The sequence below is a fragment of the Tenebrio molitor genome, chromosome 2, assembly GCF_963966145.1.
Source record: "Tenebrio molitor chromosome 2, icTenMoli1.1, whole genome shotgun sequence".
Classification (NCBI taxonomy): Eukaryota; Metazoa; Arthropoda; class Insecta; order Coleoptera; family Tenebrionidae; genus Tenebrio; species Tenebrio molitor.
The window spans coordinates 19,498,706-19,523,848 of NC_091047.1; the positions used below are offsets into that span (position 1 = coordinate 19,498,706).

Consider the following 25,143-nt stretch of genomic DNA (forward strand, 5'->3'; position numbering starts at 1 on the left):
CAAGACAAAAACAGAAAACCAATGTTTCATCACTGATAAAATGTTAATCGGTTTTGTCGGTACAATATTTTTGCTATGGAAACTGCTCTTTTAATGGACCTATCAATAAAATCTGACTTTAGAGTAAATACTCGTTACAGATAAGTCGTGAAGCAATTGTTTACTACTTAAAACACTCCAGCATTTAAGTATACTTAATATAACACAAAACATTAATTTTCGTCAAAATAAGAACTATTAAAACAAACGACAAGTTAATTTTCACGTTTTAAAGCTATCGTTAACTGTCGTTAAAAACAACTATCGAAAGGTTCATTAATATTCATCTGACAGTATCTATCGCGTACCTACTAGGTGTTTTGATAAAAATAATGAGTGGCTATCTTTTACTTTGTCACATATTATTTCACAAACACGTAGATAAGATGCTATATATATAGCGATAAACATATACATCTTGGCTTGAGGTCATTCAGTAAGTTCAAAAAGCAACTTCGTCAAATTTACGTCTGCACAGCAGTCGTTCCATTTGTATTGTTTGTGCGGTATTACGTTAAAAATGTACTTAAATCTGTGTAAAATGTATTTACTTAGAACGGGCAGTGGAGGTTTAAAACAAACTACCAAAATATACAGAAATTATCACAGTGACAACGTGTTCGGTTTCAAAAGAAAAAGTAAAAGCGTACATAAAGGTGAGAAGAATACCATTTAACCAACTCGTCCGCACATGTGGTGATTACGATTAAGTGATAGAATAAATTTCGTTTTAGTACCGGAAGAAGTATTAAAAAGTCGATGCAATGAAAGTAATTTTTACAGATTAGTAACAGCGTACAGACAACATGCCCACAAAAATGCTGACGTCAATCCAGTGGTACTAACCAGAGAAATTAGGTAGTGCATAATTTTGCAAAAGCGCACTTGTTTAAAAATATATCTTGCAGTATTTTACCTGAACTAGATCCCAAGAGATATGGCTTAAACGAAAATGACAAAGTCAACTTTAGTGGTATTATTAACACACAAAAGGAAGAAGGCACTGTTGCGGAGGCCCTCGAGTTCCTTCACAAGGTTTACAGCAAAGCTATCGCTGTTGAATTCACCCACTTAGAGGTTATAAATATTTCACGAAGTACATATACCTATGTGAGCTAGGTAAATTTCAGAATGAGGAAGAAATCGAATGGTTCAGCAAAAGAACTGAAGAAGTGGTACCCGAAGAAGTAGACAATGCAACAAAACTGCGACTGGGAACTGAACTGTTGCGTTCCCAAAACTTTGACAACTTCTTGGCGAATAAATTCTCAGGATTAAAAAGATACGGGGGGGAAGGTGCCGAAAGTATGATGGCTTTCTTCAGTGAATTCTTCCAGTTGGGTCTTTACGGTATCTAGACACGCCTAATTGAACACTCATTCATGGTGCTGATTCTAGATGGTTTGGAAGAATTGGTTATTGGAATGCCACACAGAGGGCGCTTAAATTTTCTCACCGGTCCGCTCAACTTTCCCCCAGTGGAAATGTTTGCGAAACTGAAAGGTCGCAGCAATTTCCCTTCGCAATACAAAGTCACTGGAGATATCGTGTACCACTTCAGTAATCTTCCAGACTGTCGGTAATCTAGTTTTATAACAGTTCTACTTGCAGTATCTTCTACTGACATCCAGTCGGGGAACAAAACTTTACACGTATCTTTACTGCACAATCCTTCACATCTAGAAGTTGTCAATCCGGTGTCTATGGGGAAAACAAGAGCAAAACAGCTTGACACTCGAGATGGGGATTACGGAGGTTGTCGCTGGAGCGACAAGATTCTCAACTTACAAGTAATGAAGACAATCGCGTGTTTGTCATAAGAAAACTGTTAATTCGTAGGTTCACGGAGACGCTGCTATTATTGGTCAAGGAGTGAACCAGGAGTGTCTAGCTTTGAGTGGAACTCCTCACTTCGAAATTGGTGGCACAGTTCATCTTGTTGTTAACAATCAACTGGGATTTACCACGCCTGCTGATCGAGGTAGATCTTCAAGGTACTGCACTGATGTGGGAAAAATGATTTCGGCGCCAGTGATCCACGTCAACGGCGACTTTCCGGAGGTATTTCGTGAGACCCTCAAAAAATTTTTGTGACTAATTGATTCCAGATGGTGATCAAAGCTGCAAAACTCGCGTTTGAGTATCAGCGCAAATTCAGAAAAGAAGTCTTCGTCGATATGAATTGCTACAGGCAGTGGGGTCACAACGAGCTCGATGATCCCACCTTCACCAATCCTGCTCTGTACGGGATTATACGATCTAGAGAGTACGTTTATCTTCACTCGGTGAAATTGTTTAAAGCAAAGATTTCAGAACAGTACCAGATCTCTACGTGAAGAAACTCATAGATGAGGGAGTGATGACCGAAGAACAGAAAGATGCAATATTGTTAGGTCACACGAAATGGCTGAACGAACATCTTAAAGCGGCAGATAATTACAAGCCGAGGGTAACGTGCGAGGTTCAGGTGGAGTCAAAGTTGTAAAATTTATTTTGCAGGACATTTACTTCAAGAAGCAGTGGGAAGGTTTGACTCAAGCTGAGGACACTGTAACAACCTGGGACACAGGAATCCATCTTGACCTCCTCACGTTCATCGGAAGCAAATCTGTCAAATTCCCCAAAGACTTTGTAAGTTGCGTCTTCAACTTTTCGGAAATTGTTGAAAGAGAACATTGCAGAATGTCCATCCTACTTTGTTGAAAAATCATGTCAAAAATCGCCTGGCGAAAGTAGCAGAAGGTACAGAGGTGGACTGGTCCACTGCGGAGACTCTCGCCTTAGGGTCCTTGTTGTACGAAGGCTACAACGTGCGAATAAGCGGACAAGATGTCGGCAGAGGGACATTTTCACAGCGACATGTCATGCTGGTGGACCAGCAAACCAACCACATCTACATCCCACTGAACAATCTTCACGAACAGCAGCAAGGGTTTCTTGAGATTGCCAACAGTATACTTTCGGAAGAGGCAGTTCTGGGTTACGAATACGGAATGAGTATCGAAAATCCTAGGAATCTGATAATATGGGAGGCTCAATTTGGAGACTTCTTCAACGGGGCCCAGATCATCCTTGACACTTTTATATCGAACGGAGAAGGTAGTGTTATTACTTGAAGTGTCCACTAGATGTTGTTGCAATTTCAGCCAAGTGGTTGTGGAGTAGCGGTCTTGTGATGCTGCTGCCGCACGGGTATGATGGTGCAGGTCCCGAGCACAGTTCTTCTCGCATGGAAAGATTCCTCCAGATGACGGACTCCAAGGAAGATGAAGTCGACGGAGATAATGTCAACATGCAGGTTTGCCAACCGAGCACCCCCGCCCAATACTTCCATTTGCTAAGACGACAGATGGTTCGTAATTTCAGAAAGCCTTTGGTGGTGATCGGGCCCAAAACAATGTTGAGGTTGTCCTCGGCGACGTCCACTTTTGCAGACATGGCCCCTCAAACGTCCTTTCTACCTGTTCTAAGTAAACATGATGAAAAGTGTTGGAAAGAAATTTACTGAACGAATCTTGTTCGCAGGCGACACCTCTTGCGATCCTGCTAAAGTGCAGACTGTCTTGCTCACGGCAGGAAAACACTACTACACCCTCAACGAGAAGAGAGAATTTTTAGGTGTGAAGAACGTGGCGATTGTCAGATTGGAGTCGTATTGTCCGTTCCCCACGTTGCAGTTGCAGCAAGAAGTTGCCAAATTTCCTAACGCGAAGTGTAAGTAGTTTTTTTTTTAATTTTCTTACCTCTGTCTTGTTTAGTGTTCATGTGGTGTCAGGAAGAACCGCAAAATATGGGTGCGTGGAGCTTCGTGAAACCGCGATTCGAAAATTTAGTCGGGAGAAAGGTAAGGCTGAACAAAATTTGGCTGTTTTTACATTTTCTTATTGCAGATTCGGTACTGCGGCAGACCGACTCAAGCTGCCCCCGCTGTCGGGATGGGTCCCCTACACGAGCAACAATTCTTCGATATAACGACTAAACCTTTTTCTATTGAAACTGACTAAGGTGGATTTGATTTGATGAAAATAAATTTTTGTGTGCGTGTGAAATCTATTTAAGGTTCAAATAAATAATATATTTCATGAAATGTTTTTTTATACTCCTATTGTATCGGGCCTTCAAATAAATATATATTTAGAGGCCTAGGCGACATTCTGTTAACAGTGTAAAGTAATTTTTGTAGGTAACCAATTATTCTCCGGAGTTACACAGGTTACATAGTAAGCTTTTTCCCAATTTCATATTGTCATATTCCGTGGAGGGGGAATAGGGAGAATGCACTACAAAAATTAAAAATATTTTCTAACCTAATTTTATTGCATTAAAATGTCAGGCGTTTCTTGTGTCATTTTCTACGCTGGAAAAATGTTGCAAACAATTGAATTTCCATAGGTTGCTCTAATTATAAATTTATTTGAAGGCCCGTTATAATACTGTAACTATTAAAGTGTTTTTTGTTCGACACTGTCAGAATTTGAGAATTTTCTCCTATGTGAACGGATTTTGATAAATGTCACCACTTGTCAAAACGAAACGTCAAGTTAATTTTAAAGATTTTGAGCGATTTGGAGTCTTTAACGGGCTCGTCGAACAAAAAAACGTTGTATTCAACTCGTTCGTGTGTCAATTGGGCTTTTTTGGCACTCGTGGCCCACTCGTGCCAAAAAAACCCAATTTACACAAGAACTCGTCAAATAAACTACTATTTTTAACGTCCGTCAAAAAAGTGCAAGTTTTTTCATTCGTTTGCGTTCATAATATGTAATTTTTAACGAGTTAAGCCGGCCTGAGATATGTCATTTGGTGGGCGAAATCTGCGCGGACAAATCACTTAAATTACTCAAAAACAGCTAAATGGAAACTTTTACTCGTTCACCGGTCACTGAAAAAATCAGCTGATTTTTAATCTGTTGAACACCCCTATTTTACGAAAGATGGACTCGTTCGACTGTTTTCCGTCTTCGCGCACCCCCACCAAATGACATATCTCACGCCGGCTTAACTCTATCTAAACTTACGGACGGCGAAAAAAAATTTGTATGCAACTCATTAGTAAAATATCTTTTTTTTACTCACTTGTTGCATAAATAACTATTTTATTAGATAACAGGGTTCATTACCCACGGCCCGTTGAATCATAATTCCAAAACTCATGGCAAATATCATAACTACAGGGTTAATAATTATTATAAATGATTGTCCCATCACAGTTGGCGTTGGTGACGTAGTTGAATGTGCCCTAGGCCTCATAACATGAATGAAACTAGTATCGCCGATAGGTGGCAATACTGGCGGTAGTGGAAATAATGAAATATGTCTACTGGTTTGTCTAACGTTGCGAGGCGGACGGCACATCCAAAATTTGTGTGGGTTTTCACTTATAAATAGGTAACCCTGTAGTTTATGAAGTCTAATCGCAAATAAATTTTAATGCAATGGTATCAAATAGGTATGCAAGTAATACCCAATAGGGGATCGTAACAATTGCAAAACGTCAGTTTCAGTTTGTCTAATAATGAAACTTATTTATCACTTTCTTTTCATACTCGTAAGTACCATCGTGATCATTAAAAACGACTACACTAGAAATTTGGCTGTGTAAATTTGAATGAATGTCATTGTGACAATTGAAAAATTCCGCAATTATGAGGTTTTCAAAAAAAACCATTCTGCAAACCCGAATATATGATGGTGGTACCATTAGAAAATGGGTGTTAGCACTAGCACTGTGTTGCGGAAAGGGTTTATTTTCACGGATTTGAAAATTTTAAATATTGAGGTTGACAAACTTTGACAAATCTCGGTACGTTCACTCAGCCTAAATTTTCAAAAATCTCAGTGGCGTTCCAAGTTAACTGTAGTCGTTTTTTATGATCACATGGTACCTACTATTCATTATTTAGCCAACCCAAAAATACATACTTAGTACATGGTGAGCGAAATTCGACATCTCAGCTCTATTAAAAGAAAAGGAAAGACGATAGAAAAAATCTGAAAAGAAGTTCCTAAATGGGATTGAGTAAGGTCCATTTTAAACCAAATTTGCATATTTTTCCATATTTGGAAACTGAAATAATGACGTCATCGATTTTTTTTTTCCCAGAAACACCTATATTTTGGCATACATATTTAATTTTTTTCATATATTTGCTTATAATTTTTTAACGGTAAGATAGCAAATTTTTTTCACTTATAATTACACGAGAGCTTTTTTTTGTCCGTTTTTTGAGTTCAATTACCAGACAACAAAACTCGAATTATAAATGTCAAGTTTACTTCGACCCAAAAAAAAAAGCTTGAGTGTAATTCGGTAAGACAATTTAATGAATAGGTAAATCAGATGCAGACCTACTACAATCAGACGCTTTCAAAAGTTAGGTTCCGTTTTGTCGCTGGAAAAGTTAGGGCAAACTTTTTTCGCTGTCATAGTGACAAAAACACCGTTGCTTAGGGGATTTTTATTAGTGTATAAATTAAATTGTCTTTACAAAATTTGTTCAGAAAAATTAGCTCTTTTTAAATACCTATGGCAAAATATAGGTATGTTTCTGGGAAAAAAAAAATCGATGAATAAAGCTCAGACATCGAGTTTCGCTCACCCTGTACATATTAGTTGTTGTGCCTAAACCAAATAACCACCACCTGTTGAATTAAGTTGGTGAAATCAAAATTACACTAAGTGTATCTATGTACTATGGCGGACAAAAAATTTAGGCCGGCAAATTTTTGACATTTCAGAAAAGTCAATGCAAGCGACCCTTTACTGTCATTATGACTGATGTGCCAATTAAATTTGATTTTTTTTTCAATTTGACACATTATTACATATTTTCAATGCCAGCCGTTTCTAATTTTAACAAAGTGAGAATTGTAACTCTTGCCCACAGTGGCATGTCTGGTAGGCAAATTGCGGCACATTTGGGTATTTCAAAAACCGGCGTACAAGCATTTCTTCGCAATTGGACGCAATATGGTACTGTGGATCGGCGTCCGTCGGAGTTACAAATTTTCCAGGGTCCGTTAGAACTGCTCGGCGACGAATAAAGACAAGTGACTTGCGTAATCATGTGGCAGCAAGAAAAACTAAATTAACGCCTCGGCACCGAGAAGCAAGGGTTGGTTTCGCATTACTACACTTGGCGCGAGAGGATGCCTTTTGGCGTCGTATAATCTTCTCTGATGAAAAGACTTTCCAGTCGTGCCCTAACAGTCGGATAAGGGTATATAGGCCACCCAATAGCCCAATACCCGTTATCATCAAAGATATGTGGATTCGGTCGAATGTACATAGTGTACGTTTTTCGGTCAACATGTGGGCGTGGATTTCGGTAGACAGTCCTGGGGTAATACTACATGTAGAGGAGAGGCTAACTAGTGATGTTTATATTAGGATACTTGAAAACGCTACCTTCTGTGGAACCACATTTTGCAAATAATAATTTTATTTTTCAACCAGACAATTGTTCGGTTCACACAGCACACAGGGTAGCAGCATGGTTCCAAAATCATAATATAAACGTCCTTGATTGGCCCAGTCGCAGTCCGGATTTAAATCCGATAGAGAACATGTGGGGTTTGTTTGTGAAACATATAAGATAGCGAAGGGTAATATTTAGAAATAGGGAAGCACTTCTGACTGCGATTACTGAAGCATGGCAGGTATTACCACTGAAATCTATGCCTCTCCATGCCAAGCCGAATAGGCCAAGTCATTCAATCTAACGGTGCAATGACCAAATACTAGTTTTTCCAGTTCTGTTTTGTTTAATTTCTTATTTTTTTTATTATAGTTCAATAAAATATTTTTATTTGTTGTAATTACTATTGACGTTAAGGCAAAACATTCTCATTTTTCATTTTGTAGCTGAAAAGTATGAGAGAAACTTAAACCCCTCATTGGTTCAATACAAAACATCCATGTGATGCTTGTAAAGCACTTGTAGAGATTTCCAGGAACTGCTTGGCTCTTTTGTGGCAAGGCTCTAATAGCAAATACCTACTCTGGCTACAGCGTTCAATAATTTCCAGATAGAATGTTTACAATGAGTATCTTTTTAATGGAATTGAAGAGGCATCGGTTAGTTTATCAAACTGAAGGTTTTCCAGCTGTTTGGCGTTTTCTTCACCCATTTCGTAATTTACAGATCATGACGCACCACCATAACTGATTTGTGGTAGCACTTCTCTCTGGTGCACGCTTCTTTCCCCAGTTTTAATTTTGATTATGGCTGTCACGATGACAAGAATGACAAAAATCGAAAATGGGGTTAGTTGGACATAAGGTCAGCTTCACATTTTGATGTCAAGCGAATGACAGGCCGGCATAAATTTATTGTCCGCCATTGTACTAATGGCAATTTTGATATTTGTTACCACGGCCCTCTGGAGCGGTTGAACTGTCGAATCCATCTTCGGGGCCGGTGTCGATTTGTGGCCCGATGCCTCTTCCACGCCGGAGTGACTCTGGAAAAAGCCGGTTAGGTGGTTGGGAGCCGCTTCTTGAAGTGCAGGTCGTCTGGAAGAAGACTATTCGCTTTTTGTCCAGCTCGCTTTTACGGAGCCACAGTCTTTTTTGTAGAGGGAGAGGTGAGGAGTGAACGAAACGAACACGTTTAGAGCGTGAACGAATTGCGGCCGGCGTCACCTATTAGGACCAAACTCGGCACAAACGGAGCCCGCTCATTGACCGACCAATGAGCGGACAGAGTACCCGGAACAAAACCGAAACACAATAGGATATAACAGTAAAATTACCATATAACACTACATAAGTACTTACCTCAATTAAAATTTCCCGATTTCCCCCAAACAAAACTTACACTTAATTTATATGGAGTGGACGAGTAATAATGACTCCAGGATATATTTTGATTATTACGGGGCTAGATAAATTACCTTAAATAATTACATAGTTGTGTTTTGTCTTGTGGAATGACTGCATTGTAAAAAACCTAAAATTGTTTTTGTTTCTCCAGTAGTTTTCAGAAAATGTGAAATCAAAAATGTTACTTGTGTGACTTGTAACTCTTAAATAAGTGAGAAATATTTCTATTCAGTCGCTCTAAATGTAATGCAAACTTTAAGGTATTAAAAAATATAAAAAGTTCAGAAATCACTAATCAAGAGACTTTTTTTAAACAATTTTATTAAGTACAAGCGCTTAATCACATTCATGATTATTACAGAAAATTTCTCATTAAAATTATTGTTTTTCATTTACTAGTAAACAATATTTGAATGTTAAATTTTAAAACAAAATTTACAGATAAATAAATCTAATCGTTACACATCACATTTTTTGAAAAATTTTAGAATGTAATTGTATAATTTTCAGAGCTAACAGAAAGTCAAGGTACAAGAATTGTTTGTTGAAATATACTGTAAAGTACACGTCCGTTTGATTTTCATTAACTAAGCTAGAGAACTTACCGAAAAATGAAAGTCCAAGATGTCCGTGTTTGACACGGTCGTGAAATATGTATGTACAAACATTTAGGCAAGGGCAGTTGATATAAAGGTTCTCCAGTGGTAGCGTCGCTTTATATGGACGTGGAAATAGTTCTTTGTGCGAGAAACAAAATCAATAATTAGCCATATATTTTTATATAATGTACACAGTACAATACAGTGCTAGCTATCTACGAAAAGACCTCGTCAGTTGATCTATAAGCCTGACACTTAAGTAATACTTATGCTAACTTAAATTTAGAATTAGTATAATTATAGAAAAGGACAGTATGTTACAAACATGATATACACAGACATCAGTCATATCAAAACATAAATATAAGTAGGGTTGTATTTCGAACTGTTTACAATTTGAGTAGTTAAAATTGATATCTTCTACAACTCTGAGCTTTGACGATTTTTACATGAAATGAAACCCCATTCCGCAAATAACAATAAAAATTAATTGGAAAGTCTCCCTTAAAACAACTATGGAATTCGTATTATCAGTTAACTTCTTACATAACAATATTTGCCATTTACAAATCACAATACCTTTACAAAGTCGTCGTTGCATCTCCAGCGTCTTCACCCGGTTGTGGCAAGAGTTAATTTAAAATTAAGTGTTTCACTAAACCATCTATGTATACATCAGTCAACGTAAGAAAATGGTATAAAAAGAATTACACTATGTCTTACATTATTAATTATCTATGGGTATTTTAGCTAGCTACTTGATAAATGTGTAAATGTGAATATGGCACCAGTTTTTAATTAAACTGCACTTTATTTATTGTACCTATACAATATATAACAGTACAGGCGTCCCAGATCAAACGTGTTCGGTTTATTACATTGGTCGGCCTGTTATGAAACTGTGAAATCATATATTGAAAGCTCTCGGTTAAATTATCGATTGCATTTTATATACAACGTACATACACAGAACTTACACATTCCTATCAAACAACCAGTTTTTTAAAGTTTCCTAAAAACCGAATTAATTCTTTTTTTAAATACTGATATTTTACATTATTTGTCACACATGCAATAACGTTTTCTGTTCGTTTTATAAACACATCACATCTCTTTTCAAACTTTCACACAACACTCTAAATCTCAACTGTGATCGCACAACCTTTATATTTACATCAGATATATTTAAAGCTATCTTCGCTAATACAATATGAAGTACGAAAAAGTTATAGCCACTCACAAATTTTCTCACTCAGACGACCGACTGCTCCAACTGTCGTGTTCAAAAATACCTTAAAAATAAATTAATTTCTCGTTTGGTTCGTATGCAATGACAGGATTAGTACGACGTCGGATCGGTGGGACGTGCAAGCTTTGTGACAGGCTGAATCTTCTTGTATGAAAACTAAACTAAATAAAATAAATAATTAAAATAATAATAACAGTAATTAACTTAAGTATAAACTTAAACATAAACAGCAATATTTTCAATTCTAACAAGTAAACCTGTACAAATCTTAATGGATTATTATAATATATAAACATCATTATATGCAAACTGTAAGAAATCATTATTGTACACTGACCAAACTGTAAATAAATAATCGTAATTAAAGTATTGCTATAAAATATGGTGCATCATCCTTCTTTTATTTAATAATTTAACATCTTTGAGATTCGAAGGGAAAATGGTTTAAAAATAAAATTTACCATTTCCTATAAATATCATAACACAACAATAGAACCTAACATATGAATCACTTTCTTTTTAAATACAAAAAAAAAACAAACGTAAAAGTTTCTCGTTTTGAAAATTGTGATGAAGTTACCTTTGGTGAGGAAGTTGAAAAAAAAAACAATCAAAAACAACAGTAAAATTGTAAACCACTTCCGCAACAGCACGACGAGCTAACTAAATCTTCATATTGAGGAAAAATAAAAACAAAAACGTTTTGGTCATTTGGAAGCGCCTGTGTTGATTGTCTACCTCTAAATGGTGTAAACTGATCAGTCGTGCAGTAATATTGCTAAGCTTGTTCTATGTAGGTATACACCGAACACGGATTTGTGCAAAAACAACACTGAAAACCTTGTTTCCTTCTTAAAATAAATCATATTAGAATGCAGGTATACATTTTAACACTGTTTTGAACATTTTTTATTTGTTTTTCTTCTTTATGGATATTAAATAAATTAGTAGTACGGCGATGAGATAATAAAAAAATGCATCAACATCTAGTTGACCATTAACGTGTGAGATTCCATTGGTGCGGCTGAGTCGTATAGCGTGTCCGTGTCTTGGGTAGGCTCTCCTTGAAGTTGGCACTGATTCGTTAACGTGCCAGCTCCGCAATCGCAGAAAAATCTGCCAAACAAACACAATTTTCACTTTTGGACTCAAGGACGTGAATTATTTTTTCTTTCAAATTTAAACGGAACTGTTGACTAATTTAACAGCAATTATGAAACGTTGTCACTATTTACGTGTGGTCTCGTATTTATTTTTTACTGTGCAAGTGTTAAAATTGGTTCATACAACTTCAGGCAAACATTTCGAACAGAAAAACATGTTAATAACGACGTTAATAAGAAATTATTAATGCATTTTACTTCTGCAGTAAGTCCAAACTATTCTCTTACCACAAACAGTATATTATAAGTTATAACATATGATTTTAAAAAAAACATCTAAATTACGAAAAACAAAATATATAATATTCAAACATAACTTTTTACGGTATTAATAAAAATCATCTTGTGAAAATTGTAAAACACAATATTACACAATGTGCTTAATAAAATACTACAGGATAAACATTAAATTTTAAAGAATTTAGCGAATACACTGAACTTAGGTGGCATTTTTATTTCATCACATGATAGTACAGTATTTATACCATACTGGTGTTGAAAACAATCAGAAATAGGAATTAGTAACTTTAAAAAGAAATGTGGTCCGTTAAGGTATGGCTCAGCTACATTGGCTCTCAAATCGTAGAAGTTAAATGTCATTCCTTCAGCGAACAAACAGCGGTGCAAATTACTTCATTGATAAATAACAATTACCTGGATAATGGGCGGCTATGACTTTGGTTTTTACTTCAGAACATAAAAGATTCATCATTGAATCTTAGGTACTTTCGTAATGGTGTTTTCAATAACAGATAATGGGCCTTGATAATGGACATACAGCGCTGTTGTCTGTTTGGCCGAGTTTGGGCAAAAACTTCCGAATTTAAATTGAAGCAGATATATGCAACCAAGAATACAGAGCATCTGAACGTGTACTTCCAACTTCTTTGATCAAAACTAAGTAATTGTTGATCGCACCATTATAATATGATGTGATCACAGCGGGCTCGATGTGAAATTAAAAAAAAATACAGGGTTATTCACCGTAGTTCCCGCGAAAACGTAATGTTATGCAACACAACATACTAAAAGCTCAGATTGCTATATACCATGTTTAACGTTTTACAAGTAAGGAATCAAAGTAGTGTCATTTTAAAGTCAAAATGACATTTTGTTCTCTATGTAAGGTTATATGAAAAAATATTGGATGAAATCAACGTTAGAAATAAGCCTATTTGGATATCTTTGGGACTAAGCATGTGCAGGTTGAACAGCGTTTTTATGACTCTCACCAAAAATGAGAATCATGTCTGAGCTTTTGGTATTTTGTGTTGCATAACAATACATTTTCGCTGGAACTCTACGGTGAATGACCCTATATCTCAAAGAAATACCAAAACACAACCTGCACACATCATATTTTTTTAATGCCCGTTACATACTTGGCTTAAGAATCATGAACAAATAATGTTTCTTTAAACAGTACTGATCACAGATTTGATTTGATTTTTTAAAGTACAGTCATTCACCAAAATAAAATAGGACAAAGTAAATTTCGATATTTTTGCGAAATCCATCTCTTAGGAAACAAAAGTGTCAAAAATAAAAAAACAATTCTGATAAGTGTCATCATGCGACAATATTTCAAAAACTCAGAATCATTCAATTGAACAAAGTGACAGTGACGAGATGACAAGTGAAAAAACACAACCTAACTTTTTGTAAATCAATCATCAAGTCAAATCAAGTTGTAATCTGAGTCACATACGCCTCAGTTACACTACACAAATTTTTGAATTGTGAAACTGTCTAAGGTAACACTTTGTCCTATTTTATTTTGGTCAACGACTGTACATAATTATGTCCTGGACAATATCCAATTTATTGTTATTTTATATTTTAAATTATTAATACCAATCCAACCAGTCACACATAGTTATCTAATATTTGTTTTATCTTTGTTTGTTTTAATCTATTTTTTGAGAAAAATCTCAGGAAAGGAATAAACGAAACAATCAGGATCAACAATATTCACAATCACATTTGGACTACACACTTGCAACAGCTGTCCAACGATAAAACGACAAAATAAAACACAATATTAACTGTAGAGGAACAAATTACAAAAGAGGAAACATTGGAGAGAAAGCTGGAGCTCATCATCACCCAAATGGGGCAGACGAACAGGACTTAGTCCTAGTCGAAAGACGAGTCGGATGGGTGAGGTAAAACTTTAATATCCAATTCATTCGGTCTTGGACAGGTAGGCTTTTTTTCCAGAATCCAGAATAAGCTTAATTACCTTCTTGTATAATATGTACTGAGATTTTTTTAATTAAACATTAAAAAAATGTTTCCAACACCTACTACAATGAAAATTAAGTCTCCGACGACATTTTGAGCTATGTATTACCACGTGATTTAGACTGTTAAAAACCCACCGAAAAAATCTAAACAATCTGTGATTCATTTTAAAAACCTTGACCTCACTTCTTCTCTCATTTTAAATTCGTGAATGATTTGATTTTTGATAGCCTGCTTGTAAGAACTGTGCGACGTATTCGTACGTAAAGAAGTATGCAAATTGATTTATACTGTAAGATACTCTTAACTGTTTGGACTTAATGTTTCAACCATCTCTTTAAAATAATAAATTTATTCTGTTGAATCACGATTTGTTAATTGCGTGAAGTTGTACGAGGTGCGTGACCAAAACTCAACTGAACTCACCTGTCATGTCTTATAAACTCTACATCGTGTCCGGCGTGACACGTCTTGATACAATTAACGCAGATGGCGTTACGATCTGTCGTGTTACACGTCTGACACCTGTAGAAGTCGTGCATGGGGAACGACGTGTAACTGGATATCTTATAGAGACACTGTCCATTCGCCACAGCCTTCTCCACAGCATCTTGATTGTTGAAAATCTTATTACCGCGAACTATCGGTTGCACACCACTAGCTAAACACAAACCACCAAACCGATTATTGAAAATCTGATTCGATTCGAGAGTTGCTGTCGCGTTATTCGTAATTTCCACCCCGGCAGCTAGACCGTCGAAGATTCGATTGCGTCTTAGAATCGGGTGGCTCTGAGTCGAGATCAACACGCCGGCCTGGGCGTTTCTGAATATATCGTTCTCCTCCAGGATGCCCTTGCCGCCGTTGAAGATGCAAATGCCGCCGTCGCGACCGTCGAATATTTTGTTGCGTTTCAGAGTCGGATTCGAGTCGGTCTTGATCCACACACCCGCCATCGCGTTGTCGAAGATCTCGTTCTGTTCCAACAGTCCCAAGCCTCCGTTGTACACCAGCACGCCCCCGTTTTGCCCTCCCCAAATCTTGTTGCCCCTGATGACGGGATTGCTGCCGGTCCGAATCTGCACGCCCGAATACAGATGGTTGAAGATGTCGTTGTCTTCGAGCTTTCCGTGGCCGTTGTCGTAAAAGTACACCCCCACCTGTTTGCCCGAGTGAATGCGGTTACGCCGCAAGACCGGCGAGCTGCCCGTCGTTATCCACACGCCCGCCAACGTGTTTGCGTACACCTCGTTCTCCTCTATCAGGCCTTGGCCTTTCTCGTGGACGTAGATGCCGCCGTGTTGGCCGTGGTGGATTTTATTGTGGCGTACTATGGGGTCGCTATTAGTCCTTATTTGTATACCGGCAAGCGCGTTGCCGTATATGTTGTTGTGTTCGATTAAGCCGCGGCCCTCACCGAAGATGTACACACCGCCCTGGTGCCCGTTGTAGATTTCGTTTCGACGGATCGTCGGGTTGCTGTTGGAGGTTATCCAGACGCCCGCGAAGTTGTTCGAGTGGATCTTGTTGTCTATAAATTGACCCAGACCGTTCTCGTGAACGTAAATACCTCCAGTTTGACCGTGGTGGATTTCGCATTGGACTACGGTCGGGTTGGCGCCGGCTTTCACTTCGAAACCGGCGATGCGGTTGTTGTGGATGTCGTTAGCTTCGAAGTAACCCTACAAAAAGTAAATTGTTCAGGACAGATTTTCAAAATGAAATGAATGCGGAGTCTTCACGAAGCAAATTATAATTGTGTATAGTTTTAACGATTTTTAAAATCGCACTGAAAAACTAACTTTTAAGCAATATGAAAAAAAGCAAAGCATGCTATAAAACTTTAGTTATTGAAATATGTATTTTACACATTCACTTGGAGACTGAGTTGCAACAGATTGCAAAATCTGTTTTTAGCATTTATGAATACGTTAATTATATAATTACGTTATTCATTTAATTTCATCAGTGGAACAGATAATTTATAAATTCATTGCAAAAATTGAAACTTATCAATTTTGTGTCTTTTGAAGATTACTTAAAGCCAGACCTAGTGAACTTTGTTCTGGAGATTTTAAAAAATTAAAAGGAATCATCTAGAACGAAAACATTTATTCAATTTGAAACAGTGAATTAACTGGCACACGGACAACTGCTGTGATTTTCCTGCTTCCACAAACACAATTTTATAATCACTAAAACTATTTTTTTTTGTACAATTTCCGTTACCTTCTGGTTAAACAAAATCAACTATTGTCTTTTATGTCCGAAAAACGCTATGAAATCACTTTTAATTCAAAGTATTTTAGAAATAAAATTCGTAATAGGTACTTGACTTTATCAAAATAAAAGAAATATTGATTCATGTTTTAGCTGCGTACTGGACATGGTAGTATCTCATTTATACATATTACATATAACATATGTACAAATAAAATTAGAGTGTGCATTTCGATACTTAAACAAATTATTGGGTAATTTACGCGATACAGAAGACATTTTTGAAGTATTTACAATGTTTGTCCGATTGTCTGTATGTTTGTTTTTTCCACTCAACTACGAAAATAACCCATTTATTTTCTATTGTAATTTGTTTCTTCACGATATGACGTTTGGGGGCTGCGCAGCAACGATAAATCTGTGAGGAGTACATAGCTCATCTCTGTTGCATCGATTTTATTCCGAGCTGGTACATTCGTGTCACGTCACGTCTTTTGTTTTTTTTTTTTAATGTTACAAAAGAGTTTCTGGTTGATTTTGGTAGATTTCTTTTAGCTTACTTTTATTTCATTGATAACGGTCTAAGATACGATTGTTTGTCTGTTTTATTCTCACCTCTTAATTACTACGATTTCTTACTTTGTAAAGCTGTATTATCATGTTTTCACAATTGCAAATTTTAATTTAATTATCGTCACGTTTGTAAATGTATCTATTTTAAATTCGAAACAGCTCAACCACAGATTTATATGAAACTATGGAGAAAATTTCAAACAGAAATTTTCTTTGGTATTGACTTTACATTCCTTAATATACGCAAGCAACGCGAAAAAAAAATTGTTCCACTATCGCAGCAAACAGTCAAGCAACTTCACAGAAAAAGATGACAACTATACAGTGATTAATTAAAAAATGTCTTCATTCACAAAAGAGCGGTTGTAGTACAATATTTTAAAATTCTTTTATGCCCAATGACTGTAACGATTGAACAAAAGCTTTTATGAATCCATTGTATATTTCAACAACTTCAAGGGGATTCACTTAATAAGCTCCCAACAGTTATTCTTAATTGATGCTATTATTATTACGTTCCTCGTGCATTTGTTACATTTTCGTTTAACATAAAATCTAGGTGATCTTTAACTTTACTCACCATTCCGCTGTCAAAAGTGAATATTCCCACATCTCTACCGTGATGTATGTGATTCCTACGCATGATGGGATTAGCATTGTTCTTAACCCAAATACCGGCCAGAGCATTCCTGCTGATCTCGTTATCTTCATAGGTACCTTGTGCAAAATCGGTCACGTACAAACCGACGTTTTCACAATCACTTATATCACAATGTCGAATGACCGGATTAGCACCGGCACCACTAACACAAACGGCAGCACCGACTAAAATTGACACGTCATCAACAGCATTCACTACTGCTAACAAAATCTAAACACTCACCTACTGAGGTACTTCTTATAATACAGTGATCTATTGTTGGGCTGCAGTTTTCGCCCACTTCGAGGCAATAGTGTTTGTGATGAGGTACTGTAGAAGTGACGTCCGGGGAAAATTTCAAAGTCAGATGACCGCAATAGGCGTTCTTGGCACCCTCGACGAACATCACAGTCGATTCCGATTCTCTTTCGAGGATCACGGACTCGGCGACGTTCCCGGGGGCAGCTCCTACCGCACAAACAAATGAACAATTCTTCAAATCGGACGATCAAACGGAATTTAGACAGTAAATTGTACACTGCTTAAATGTGCCTAGTTGTAACAATTAGTTATGCTAATTTCTTGATTTGCATTGTAACTTTCACACAGTGAACTCGTTCGAATTCATTTTGCTCGAAATACTGCCAGCTGCTGTTAAAATTGTTTACTACACGTACTTGAACAGTTATTTTCCGTTATTTATCGTTCGCCCGACGAGAATCAAATCAAACTAGTTACATACGTTTACAAGACGTTTGGCTACGTGATACTAACCAATTAAAGCAATATCAGAGTCATCGATGACCAGAAACTCCCCACGATAAGTGCCAGCGTGTAGAAAAATTAGAGCTCCTTGATTAGTGCCTTCCGAGTGACTGCTGGACCCTGAAACAGACCCCGTCGTGCTGTTGCTTCCGCTACGTTCGTCGGCATAATCTAGTGCTGCTTGTATTGTGTTGAAATAAACGAGATTTCGTCCTTTGAACGTCAAATCTTGGTATCCTGGTCTGACGTGAATGCCGCGGTACAATTGCCTGAAGGACTCCTTCCACGGATTGGCCAAATCTGATTCTTCTGGACTGACGAATTGGAAAACGCAAGGCCCAGGATTGAACAGCGGCAAATCGTATTCGTAGACGCTCTGATATAAACGTTTCCTGCAAATTGTTCGAAAACGATTAGTTTCTCTTCAGGCCACTGACAAAAAAAGACGTACCATATTTCGGTGTCGTTGGCGATGGCTTGGAAACGTTTACACACTTGACTGACGCGACACAGATCTTGTTCGAGTAAATAATTGAATATCGTGAGCAAAACTTCGTCGGGGAGCTCGTACTGTAGATAATGAGCGGCTGTATTCGTACAATCTAAAATGAAGAACGTATGTGAAATTGGTTGTCGGAAAAAAAGAAATTCAATTCGTAATAGAAATGACGACATAAAACATGACATTTAAAATATAAAATATTATTAGACAGTTAAAAACTAAAACTAATCAACAATTGGAATTTTGTAAATAATTTAAACAATCATTGTTTTTGGTAAATATCTTTCATTGTAGTTTTAACAATATGTACATATTGAAATTTTTTCTTTATAATTTTGCACCTTCTTGCAAATGCAATAATGATTAATTTTATTTTTTAAATTTATGTTCAATTTTTAATTTTGAATTTGATTCATTCAATGAACACCAATCAAATAATGTAGATACAAATTTTACAGATCCAAAATTTCCACAGATAAAAATAAAAAACATAATAAATGCAATTACATAAGAATACTTACAATGAGGTAATATTAAAACGGTATCGTATAGCATTTTCATTAAACAATAAAATAAATAAAACCAAACCACTCCAGTTATTATAAATTATCGTCAAAGATAATAATGTATGTCGTAACTTGATTCGCAAGATTTGCGACTAATTAAGGTTAGAAACATTACTCGTATTTATTTTGGTACAAATCTACTGTAACATGTTAATAATGAAAGGAATTGTTGATATAGTGGTATCCTTCCTGTTGCAAGCACAAAACTCGGCTCTACGCAATCGTAAGCATTTTCTAAAAAACTTCATGCCAACAGTGAGAGATGGAGTTTTTGACGAGAAATTTTTTTGACACGCTGTTTTGCTAAAGAGAAAATAAAATAAAACGGAATGTTGGCACGGTTTTAATAATGAATAACAATCAATCCGAGCAGACCGAGAGTTTGGCATAAAGTGCGGTTTGACCACACATACTACAATGAAAACAATCCAGTTACATCCTGTCAAATATTAAGTAGTCGTACGTAATGGAAAACGAAAAAAATAAAAACTAATTGGCACTACGATAGCTATTTCTTGCTTGCATGATGGTGGTACGTACGCCACAATTTTCAACAACTACGTCATCTCCAGGACTCACTTTCAAACGAAGCGGAGCAAGTTCGTCTAGGACGTTTCCTTGCCGGAAGCATGGCAGAAGTGTATCCTTGGGCGGGTGCTGTTGGGGTTGCCGGCGACGTGGGCGATCCGGCCGTTGCTGCGCTGGTGCTGGGTCCAGGACCGTCGTGGTGGGACGGAGACTTACGTCGTAGGTCGTAAGGAGAGTGATGGGCTGGAATGGCACCGCCGCTGGTCCCAGGGGCCAGTGCTGAAGGTCCCCCAGAGCCTGGAGCGGCTGCCGTAGGTGCTGGAATGTTTTGGTTAGGTACAGGACAGGAAGGTTCACATGGCTCTGCTGCGAAACAATTCAGAAAAAGTCAAGTCAAATGCAAAATGGATGAGAATGTTAAAAAATGACAGCCACATAACAGACAGACACTGAAAGAAACGATAGCTGTAAACACGAAAACAGTCGAACAAAAAATCTGTCATTACTGCAGGTGTCATCGAAATTTAAACGAAACTGGGGTTTGTTCAAATAAAGAGTCGTTCTTGGCCTGATGTGCTGCAAACCAGAGTAGTGGAACGCAACAGCACTTTGAACCTGACAGAAACGTCATGTGCTTTCAGTTTAAGACAGATAAGATCGGTGGTAGCTGAATTTTAGCCATGAAATTTGCTCACTTGCTCAAGAAGATTACTTAACGAATAAATACAGAATTTAATGTTAACTAAACGCTTGTATTAATTTAAAAAACAAACCATGATCTACTACGTCTGGGCTTAGTGCTAACAAATTGCAAAGCAAAAAAAATATGTGGTAACAAGGCCTTCGAGCTGTCTCAACCACGGTGCATTTGTATGCATTTTAATTTTTAAACCTCTCCTTTCAAATAATTTCGGCTGCATCATAAACTACCATGCAGGTAGTTAAAACCAGGTAAACAAATTCAGAGAGAAACGAAAACAGTACCAACGCCGTAGAATACCATCGTTGCTGGTGTATTTTTTCCTAACCAGTAATGCTGGTATCGATTGTTTGCACACTAATATAAACAGAGATGAACATTCAAATCAGAATATTGGTAAATTTTCGTTGGGTTTTTTCCAATTCCATGAACTGCAAAAATCGTACCTTGCTTGTAAAAACAGGCAACGACGTAAACGCCCAACGTCCAATTCGACATTGAAACAATTTTTCTCGTTGTTCGTATCAACCTCGACAAAATGGATTTATTAAAAGTTGTTTTTAGAGAGAAAAATTAGAACTTCAGCTATGTATAACTTGTTTTGAACTGCTTGTTTGCTTACATGTATTTTTAGACGTAAACGAAATTTACACTTTCACACGACTGTGTACAGGTTAAGTGTTTGCAAAAAATATAAATAAGACGAGTACTCTGCAAAAAATCCTTCCTTGTGGGGAAACACCGACAGGTAGATGCGATAGATCTTACCAGCGCATTTGAGACTAATCCATCGGCAAAATTTAAAACCCGCCTGCACAACATATTTAACGCATCTGCTGACTTTCGACTGTCCAAAGCAATAAACCATCTTAAAGAACGATGATTATTTTTGCACTTAAACAAATCACACTGATTTGATGATCAAAACTGAATTGAGTTTCGGTTCAGCGGTGTGTCAACACTGACTGATTTGAGGTAAACCTTGTTTTTAATTAGCGACGTTTCATGTTTGCACTGAGGCATCTTCAGCAATTCGGGGGGCCAATCTTGAAGATCGTAACGGCGTGTTAATATTTGCTGCGAGTAGTCGTTCAAAAGTCCAGTGTGAAGCAAGTTGTCTTGACGACTCTGGGGAGACGTTATTAAAAGGCAATTTAGGGACTTGACAAAAATCGATAAGGTCGAGGAATTTTTATAGGTACGGGTGAGACAAGGTTCTTTACGAATTCTGAACGATGAATCTTTATTTTTAATTGACATTGACCCTGGTGTATCTAATCTCGCGTGCCCAATGGCCAATCGGACTTGTGGTCTTTCCATGTGAATAAGTAATCTTGCCGAGCCCCCAGATGCCGACGTCGTGGAACACCTCCAACGTGACAGTCGACGAAACCGTCTCTGGTTCGGTTGGAATTCCTGTTCTGGTGTATTTCACCACCCTCGCCGAGAGGCGACGTACCCTCGCGGATGTTTACAAATAGAAGAGATAAAAATCGTTATCTGCAGTTGTGCGGCCGGCGACTTATTTGGGTTGCTGTGTGTCGGTATATGTTTATCTGTTATGTGGGCTGCCCTGTTATTTTTATGCAGATGTGTTTGACATTTGTCCGGCCGTTTTGACAAATAAACGAGCCCGTCCCTGGTAAAACAAAACCGCCGTCGAGCCCTCAAAATCGATCGGCAATCCGTTGGGCTCTCGTCGCATTATAGGGACTGTTTTAGCGTTTTGAAGCCTGGGAGGATCGCCGTGCGACAGATTCGGGTCGAATCAAGTAACTTCCAGGCGAGACGGCCGACTTACCAGACGTAGTCCTCGAAGGCGTGGGGATCCTGTTGGCACCTTTCCTGCGGGACCTCCTCACGTACGACCTGGAGGCCGTGAAAGAGGCGCTCGGCATCTTCACTACCGCTAGCACCACAGCAAACGCAATCTCTAAACAAAGGAGACACTGGAACTAGCACTGGCGGCCATATTCACTACCGTTCCGACACCACGAAACAGGACGACCAATCAGGCTGGCTCCTTCCAGCTCACGTGACCGTTAAAATGTCAGAATGGTGCAGGATTTCTATGGAATTTTTAATTGTTTCCTTTCCATGGGTTTATGCCTGCTGCTGTCCGTCGCTTATGTGGCTAGTCTACACGTTTGGAAGTCTCCGCACAACAGGTAAAAATTTACCAATACCAATTTTCGTCACTCGCGGAACGCTTTTTATCAACTTGACAATTACCCAGCAGGCTGCGACGTGCGCCCCTGACGTCGCACTCCCCTCAGTTACCCTCACTCCCGTAAGCTATCCCACGAACCCGACAGTCTAGACTGTACAGTCAGGGACAAATTTAATGTCGCTACGAAAAATACAAACTACCCCCACTTTTTCGCCTCGCACAAACACAAACCAAAATACCCAAAATCATAAAACAGAATAACTTTCATGTTTATGACATTTTCTCGTCAAAAATTAAAAATATTTATTGTCGGAATACGAAATTAATGAAATGTTTAGGTACCCCCACTTGAGGTTCTGCTGGCATTTCACCCAACACAAAAACTACTCATTGTTTTTCAAACAAAATGTTTTTATTTCATATTCCTATATTCGATGCAAATTTAATTATGTATTTAAACACATTTTTTACATTTCAGCGACCTACTTGTGCTTTTTGTAGTTACAACAAATTAAGAATACAATGGGCGTCACTTACATTAAATTTATTTATTTATTTATTTTTTTGTGAAAAATAGTTTTCTTTCCAAATAAATGAATTCCTTAATTCTTTCTTTGCACACTTGTCGAGGATGAAAAAAACGAAAATGTTTGCCATCGGAATGTTTTCGCCCTTTCTTTCAATTCTCGATCAAAAAGCGATAAAAGAACTAGGTAGATAGACTTTAGAAAAATTACCCAAGTGTTGAATAATAGAAAGGCCCCTTCTTTCAATCCGAAAGCGGAACATTTAATTTGTGGTGGACTAAACGTTCTTCTTGGGAATAAAAACAAAAGTGATTTAGCGTAATTTATTATTGAAGAGACTTAACCGGTAATCATGCTTGCAGCATACCTTGAATGTAGAAAATAAAAAAGAGCCGCCAATTAATAATCAAAGTCCTCTCTCTTTATTTCAGAGACCATCCTTCCACTATAAAGAAAAGATTTATTAGCGTGTTTTTCATGCTGTTCATATCGCCATGTTTCCTTTACGTGGGTATGAACAGCAAAACTCTAGAAAAGGTACGTAGGTATTTAGTAAAACAGTACTTTGGACTTGTTAAAAAATATTTTTAGATCTCTTTATTCGAAGTGTTGGGCCTTAAAACCAAAGGATTGTGTCAGGCTGTCGTGATGCCTCTATTTTTAACAATGATATTGTTCTTGGGGCCAATCGCCATGAAGGTCCACAGCGGCATTTTGAAATTGTACGTAGAACCCATGTACTGGATGAACAATTTCAAAAATTTAATATGGTTGAGGAACCACTTGGTGGCGCCCTTTTCCGAAGAATTCACCTACAGGAGTTGCATGTTGCCGCTCCTTCTTCAGTGTTTTTCCCCTCTGACGGCCGTCTTCATTTGTCCACTCTTCTTTGGAGTTGGTTCGTGACTCTTTATCAATTGCAGCGTCACACTGACGTTACTGTCTTACAGCACACTTCCACCACATGCAGGAGAGAATTAAATACGGAATGGATTTCAACACTGCGTTGAAAATAGCATGTAAGTTGGGTGAATTTCAAGTAACGTCATTTAATCTGCCCACAGGTTTTCAGTTCGTCTACACTACAATCTTCGGCATGTACTCCGCCTATTTACTGTTCAGAACTGGTCATTTCTCCTCGACGTTTATCGTCCACGCGTTCTGCAATCACATGGGATTCCCAGATTTGGTCGAAGTCACCACATACAAAAGAAACAAAAAAATCGTTATAGTCTGTCTGTTTTTTGTAGGTTTTGTGTCGTGGTGTTTTCTCTTAAATCCGTTGACAGAGCCTAGTTGGTACTACAACAGTTTTCAATGGTACAAAATCTGACAAATCAGAGATAACTTGGTGATATCTGAATCAGGTTTAGTTAACATTTTGCAGGTATTATATAATGCTAGAAAAATCGTTAAATATTGAATGACTTATTACTCCGCTAGTATTAGTGTCGCATTTTTTAAAAAAAGTGTAAAACGGTTGTAATATGAACACTTTGCTCAACTTTTTTACGATCTTGACTCTAGGAATAATTTATTGCGTAATTATTATTAATGAGACTTCGCCACTTTGCGGTGACCTAGTAAGACGTTGGAAATATTACTGTAGTCTATTAGAACTGGTTAAGAAAGTGGTTTCATCCATAAGTCTGAATAAATGTTTACGTGAATTAAAAATACGAAATGAAGACGCGGTTTGTTGTTAGCGTCTTCGTATTTTTGCAAGTTGTAAACCAACTTCTAGGGCCTCCATACTCCAGTTTAAAATGTTCGTATGTGACTTACTGTTTATAACTTTTCAGATTAATAAATTAACTCTTGTATTTAAAAAAGT

At 37.5% G+C, this 25,143-nt stretch overlaps 3 protein-coding genes across 6 annotated transcripts; 2 read left to right on the forward strand and 1 right to left on the reverse strand.

The window, feature by feature from the left end:
- The first annotated feature begins 427 nt into the window (after window positions 1-427).
- LOC138124601 (2-oxoadipate dehydrogenase complex component E1) lies at window positions 428-4,126 on the forward strand. Its single transcript, XM_069039695.1, has 15 exons — window positions 428-695; window positions 774-897; window positions 948-1,116; window positions 1,170-1,389; window positions 1,438-1,599; window positions 1,651-1,829; window positions 1,879-2,100; window positions 2,148-2,305; window positions 2,353-2,488; window positions 2,539-2,670; window positions 2,721-3,138; window positions 3,186-3,509; window positions 3,565-3,753; window positions 3,798-3,883; window positions 3,930-4,126. Exons 1-15 carry the CDS (start codon window positions 560-562, stop codon window positions 4,041-4,043), a joined length of 2,769 nt encoding a protein of 922 aa, XP_068895796.1. The 5' UTR covers window positions 428-559; the 3' UTR covers window positions 4,044-4,126.
- Window positions 4,127-9,619: 5,493 nt separating this feature from the next.
- FBXO11 (F-box protein 11) lies at window positions 9,620-22,550 on the reverse strand. 4 transcript variants are annotated; one of them, XM_069039719.1, is made up of 8 exons: window positions 22,414-22,550; window positions 19,964-20,230; window positions 18,768-18,918; window positions 18,326-18,708; window positions 17,795-18,019; window positions 17,492-17,736; window positions 14,545-15,800; window positions 9,620-11,827 (listed from the first exon to the last, which is right to left on the reverse strand). In XM_069039719.1, exons 1-8 carry the CDS (start codon window positions 22,508-22,510, stop codon window positions 11,698-11,700), a joined length of 2,754 nt encoding a protein of 917 aa, XP_068895820.1. In that variant the 5' UTR covers window positions 22,511-22,550; the 3' UTR covers window positions 9,620-11,697. The 4 variants fall into 4 exon arrangements, with proteins under 4 accessions (XP_068895820.1, XP_068895818.1, XP_068895819.1 ...); XM_069039717.1 differs by having other exon boundaries at window positions 19,964-20,278; XM_069039718.1 differs by lacking the exon at window positions 22,414-22,550 and adding an exon at window positions 21,381-21,625.
- Window positions 22,551-22,637: 87 nt separating this feature from the next.
- Sras (Ras converting CAAX endopeptidase Sras) lies at window positions 22,638-25,141 on the forward strand. The gene is made up of 5 exons (XM_069039727.1): window positions 22,638-22,780; window positions 23,741-23,846; window positions 23,901-24,207; window positions 24,260-24,328; window positions 24,374-25,141. The coding sequence occupies exons 1-5, from the start codon at window positions 22,668-22,670 to the stop codon at window positions 24,640-24,642; spliced, it is 864 nt and encodes a 287-aa protein (XP_068895828.1). The 5' UTR covers window positions 22,638-22,667; the 3' UTR covers window positions 24,643-25,141.
- The last annotated feature ends 2 nt before the right edge of the window (window positions 25,142-25,143 follow it).

Coding starts and splice junctions, on each gene's coding strand:
- FBXO11 (XM_069039716.1), bottom strand. CDS start 21,480: ATGGTTTATTGCTTTGGACAGTCGAAAGTCAGCAGATGCGTTAAATAT. Junction 17,737..17,794: donor TATAAGAAGTACCTCAGTAG/GTGAGTGTTTAG, acceptor TGTCAATTTTAG/TCGGTGCTGCCGTTTGTGTT. Junction 15,801..17,491: donor TCACTTTTGACAGCGGAATG/GTGAGTAAAGTT, acceptor TACTTTTTGTAG/GGTTACTTCGAAGCTAACGA.
- Sras (XM_069039727.1), top strand. CDS start 22,668: ATGGTGCAGGATTTCTATGGAATTTTTAATTGTTTCCTTTCCATGGGT. Junction 22,781..23,740: donor TGGAAGTCTCCGCACAACAG/GTAAAAATTTAC, acceptor TCTTTATTTCAG/AGACCATCCTTCCACTATAA. Junction 24,208..24,259: donor TCCACTCTTCTTTGGAGTTG/GTTCGTGACTCT, acceptor ACTGTCTTACAG/CACACTTCCACCACATGCAG.
- LOC138124601 (XM_069039695.1), top strand. CDS start 560: ATGTACTTAAATCTGTGTAAAATGTATTTACTTAGAACGGGCAGTGGA. Junction 898..947: donor GTACTAACCAGAGAAATTAG/GTAGTGCATAAT, acceptor TATATCTTGCAG/TATTTTACCTGAACTAGATC. Junction 2,101..2,147: donor TCAACGGCGACTTTCCGGAG/GTATTTCGTGAG, acceptor AATTGATTCCAG/ATGGTGATCAAAGCTGCAAA.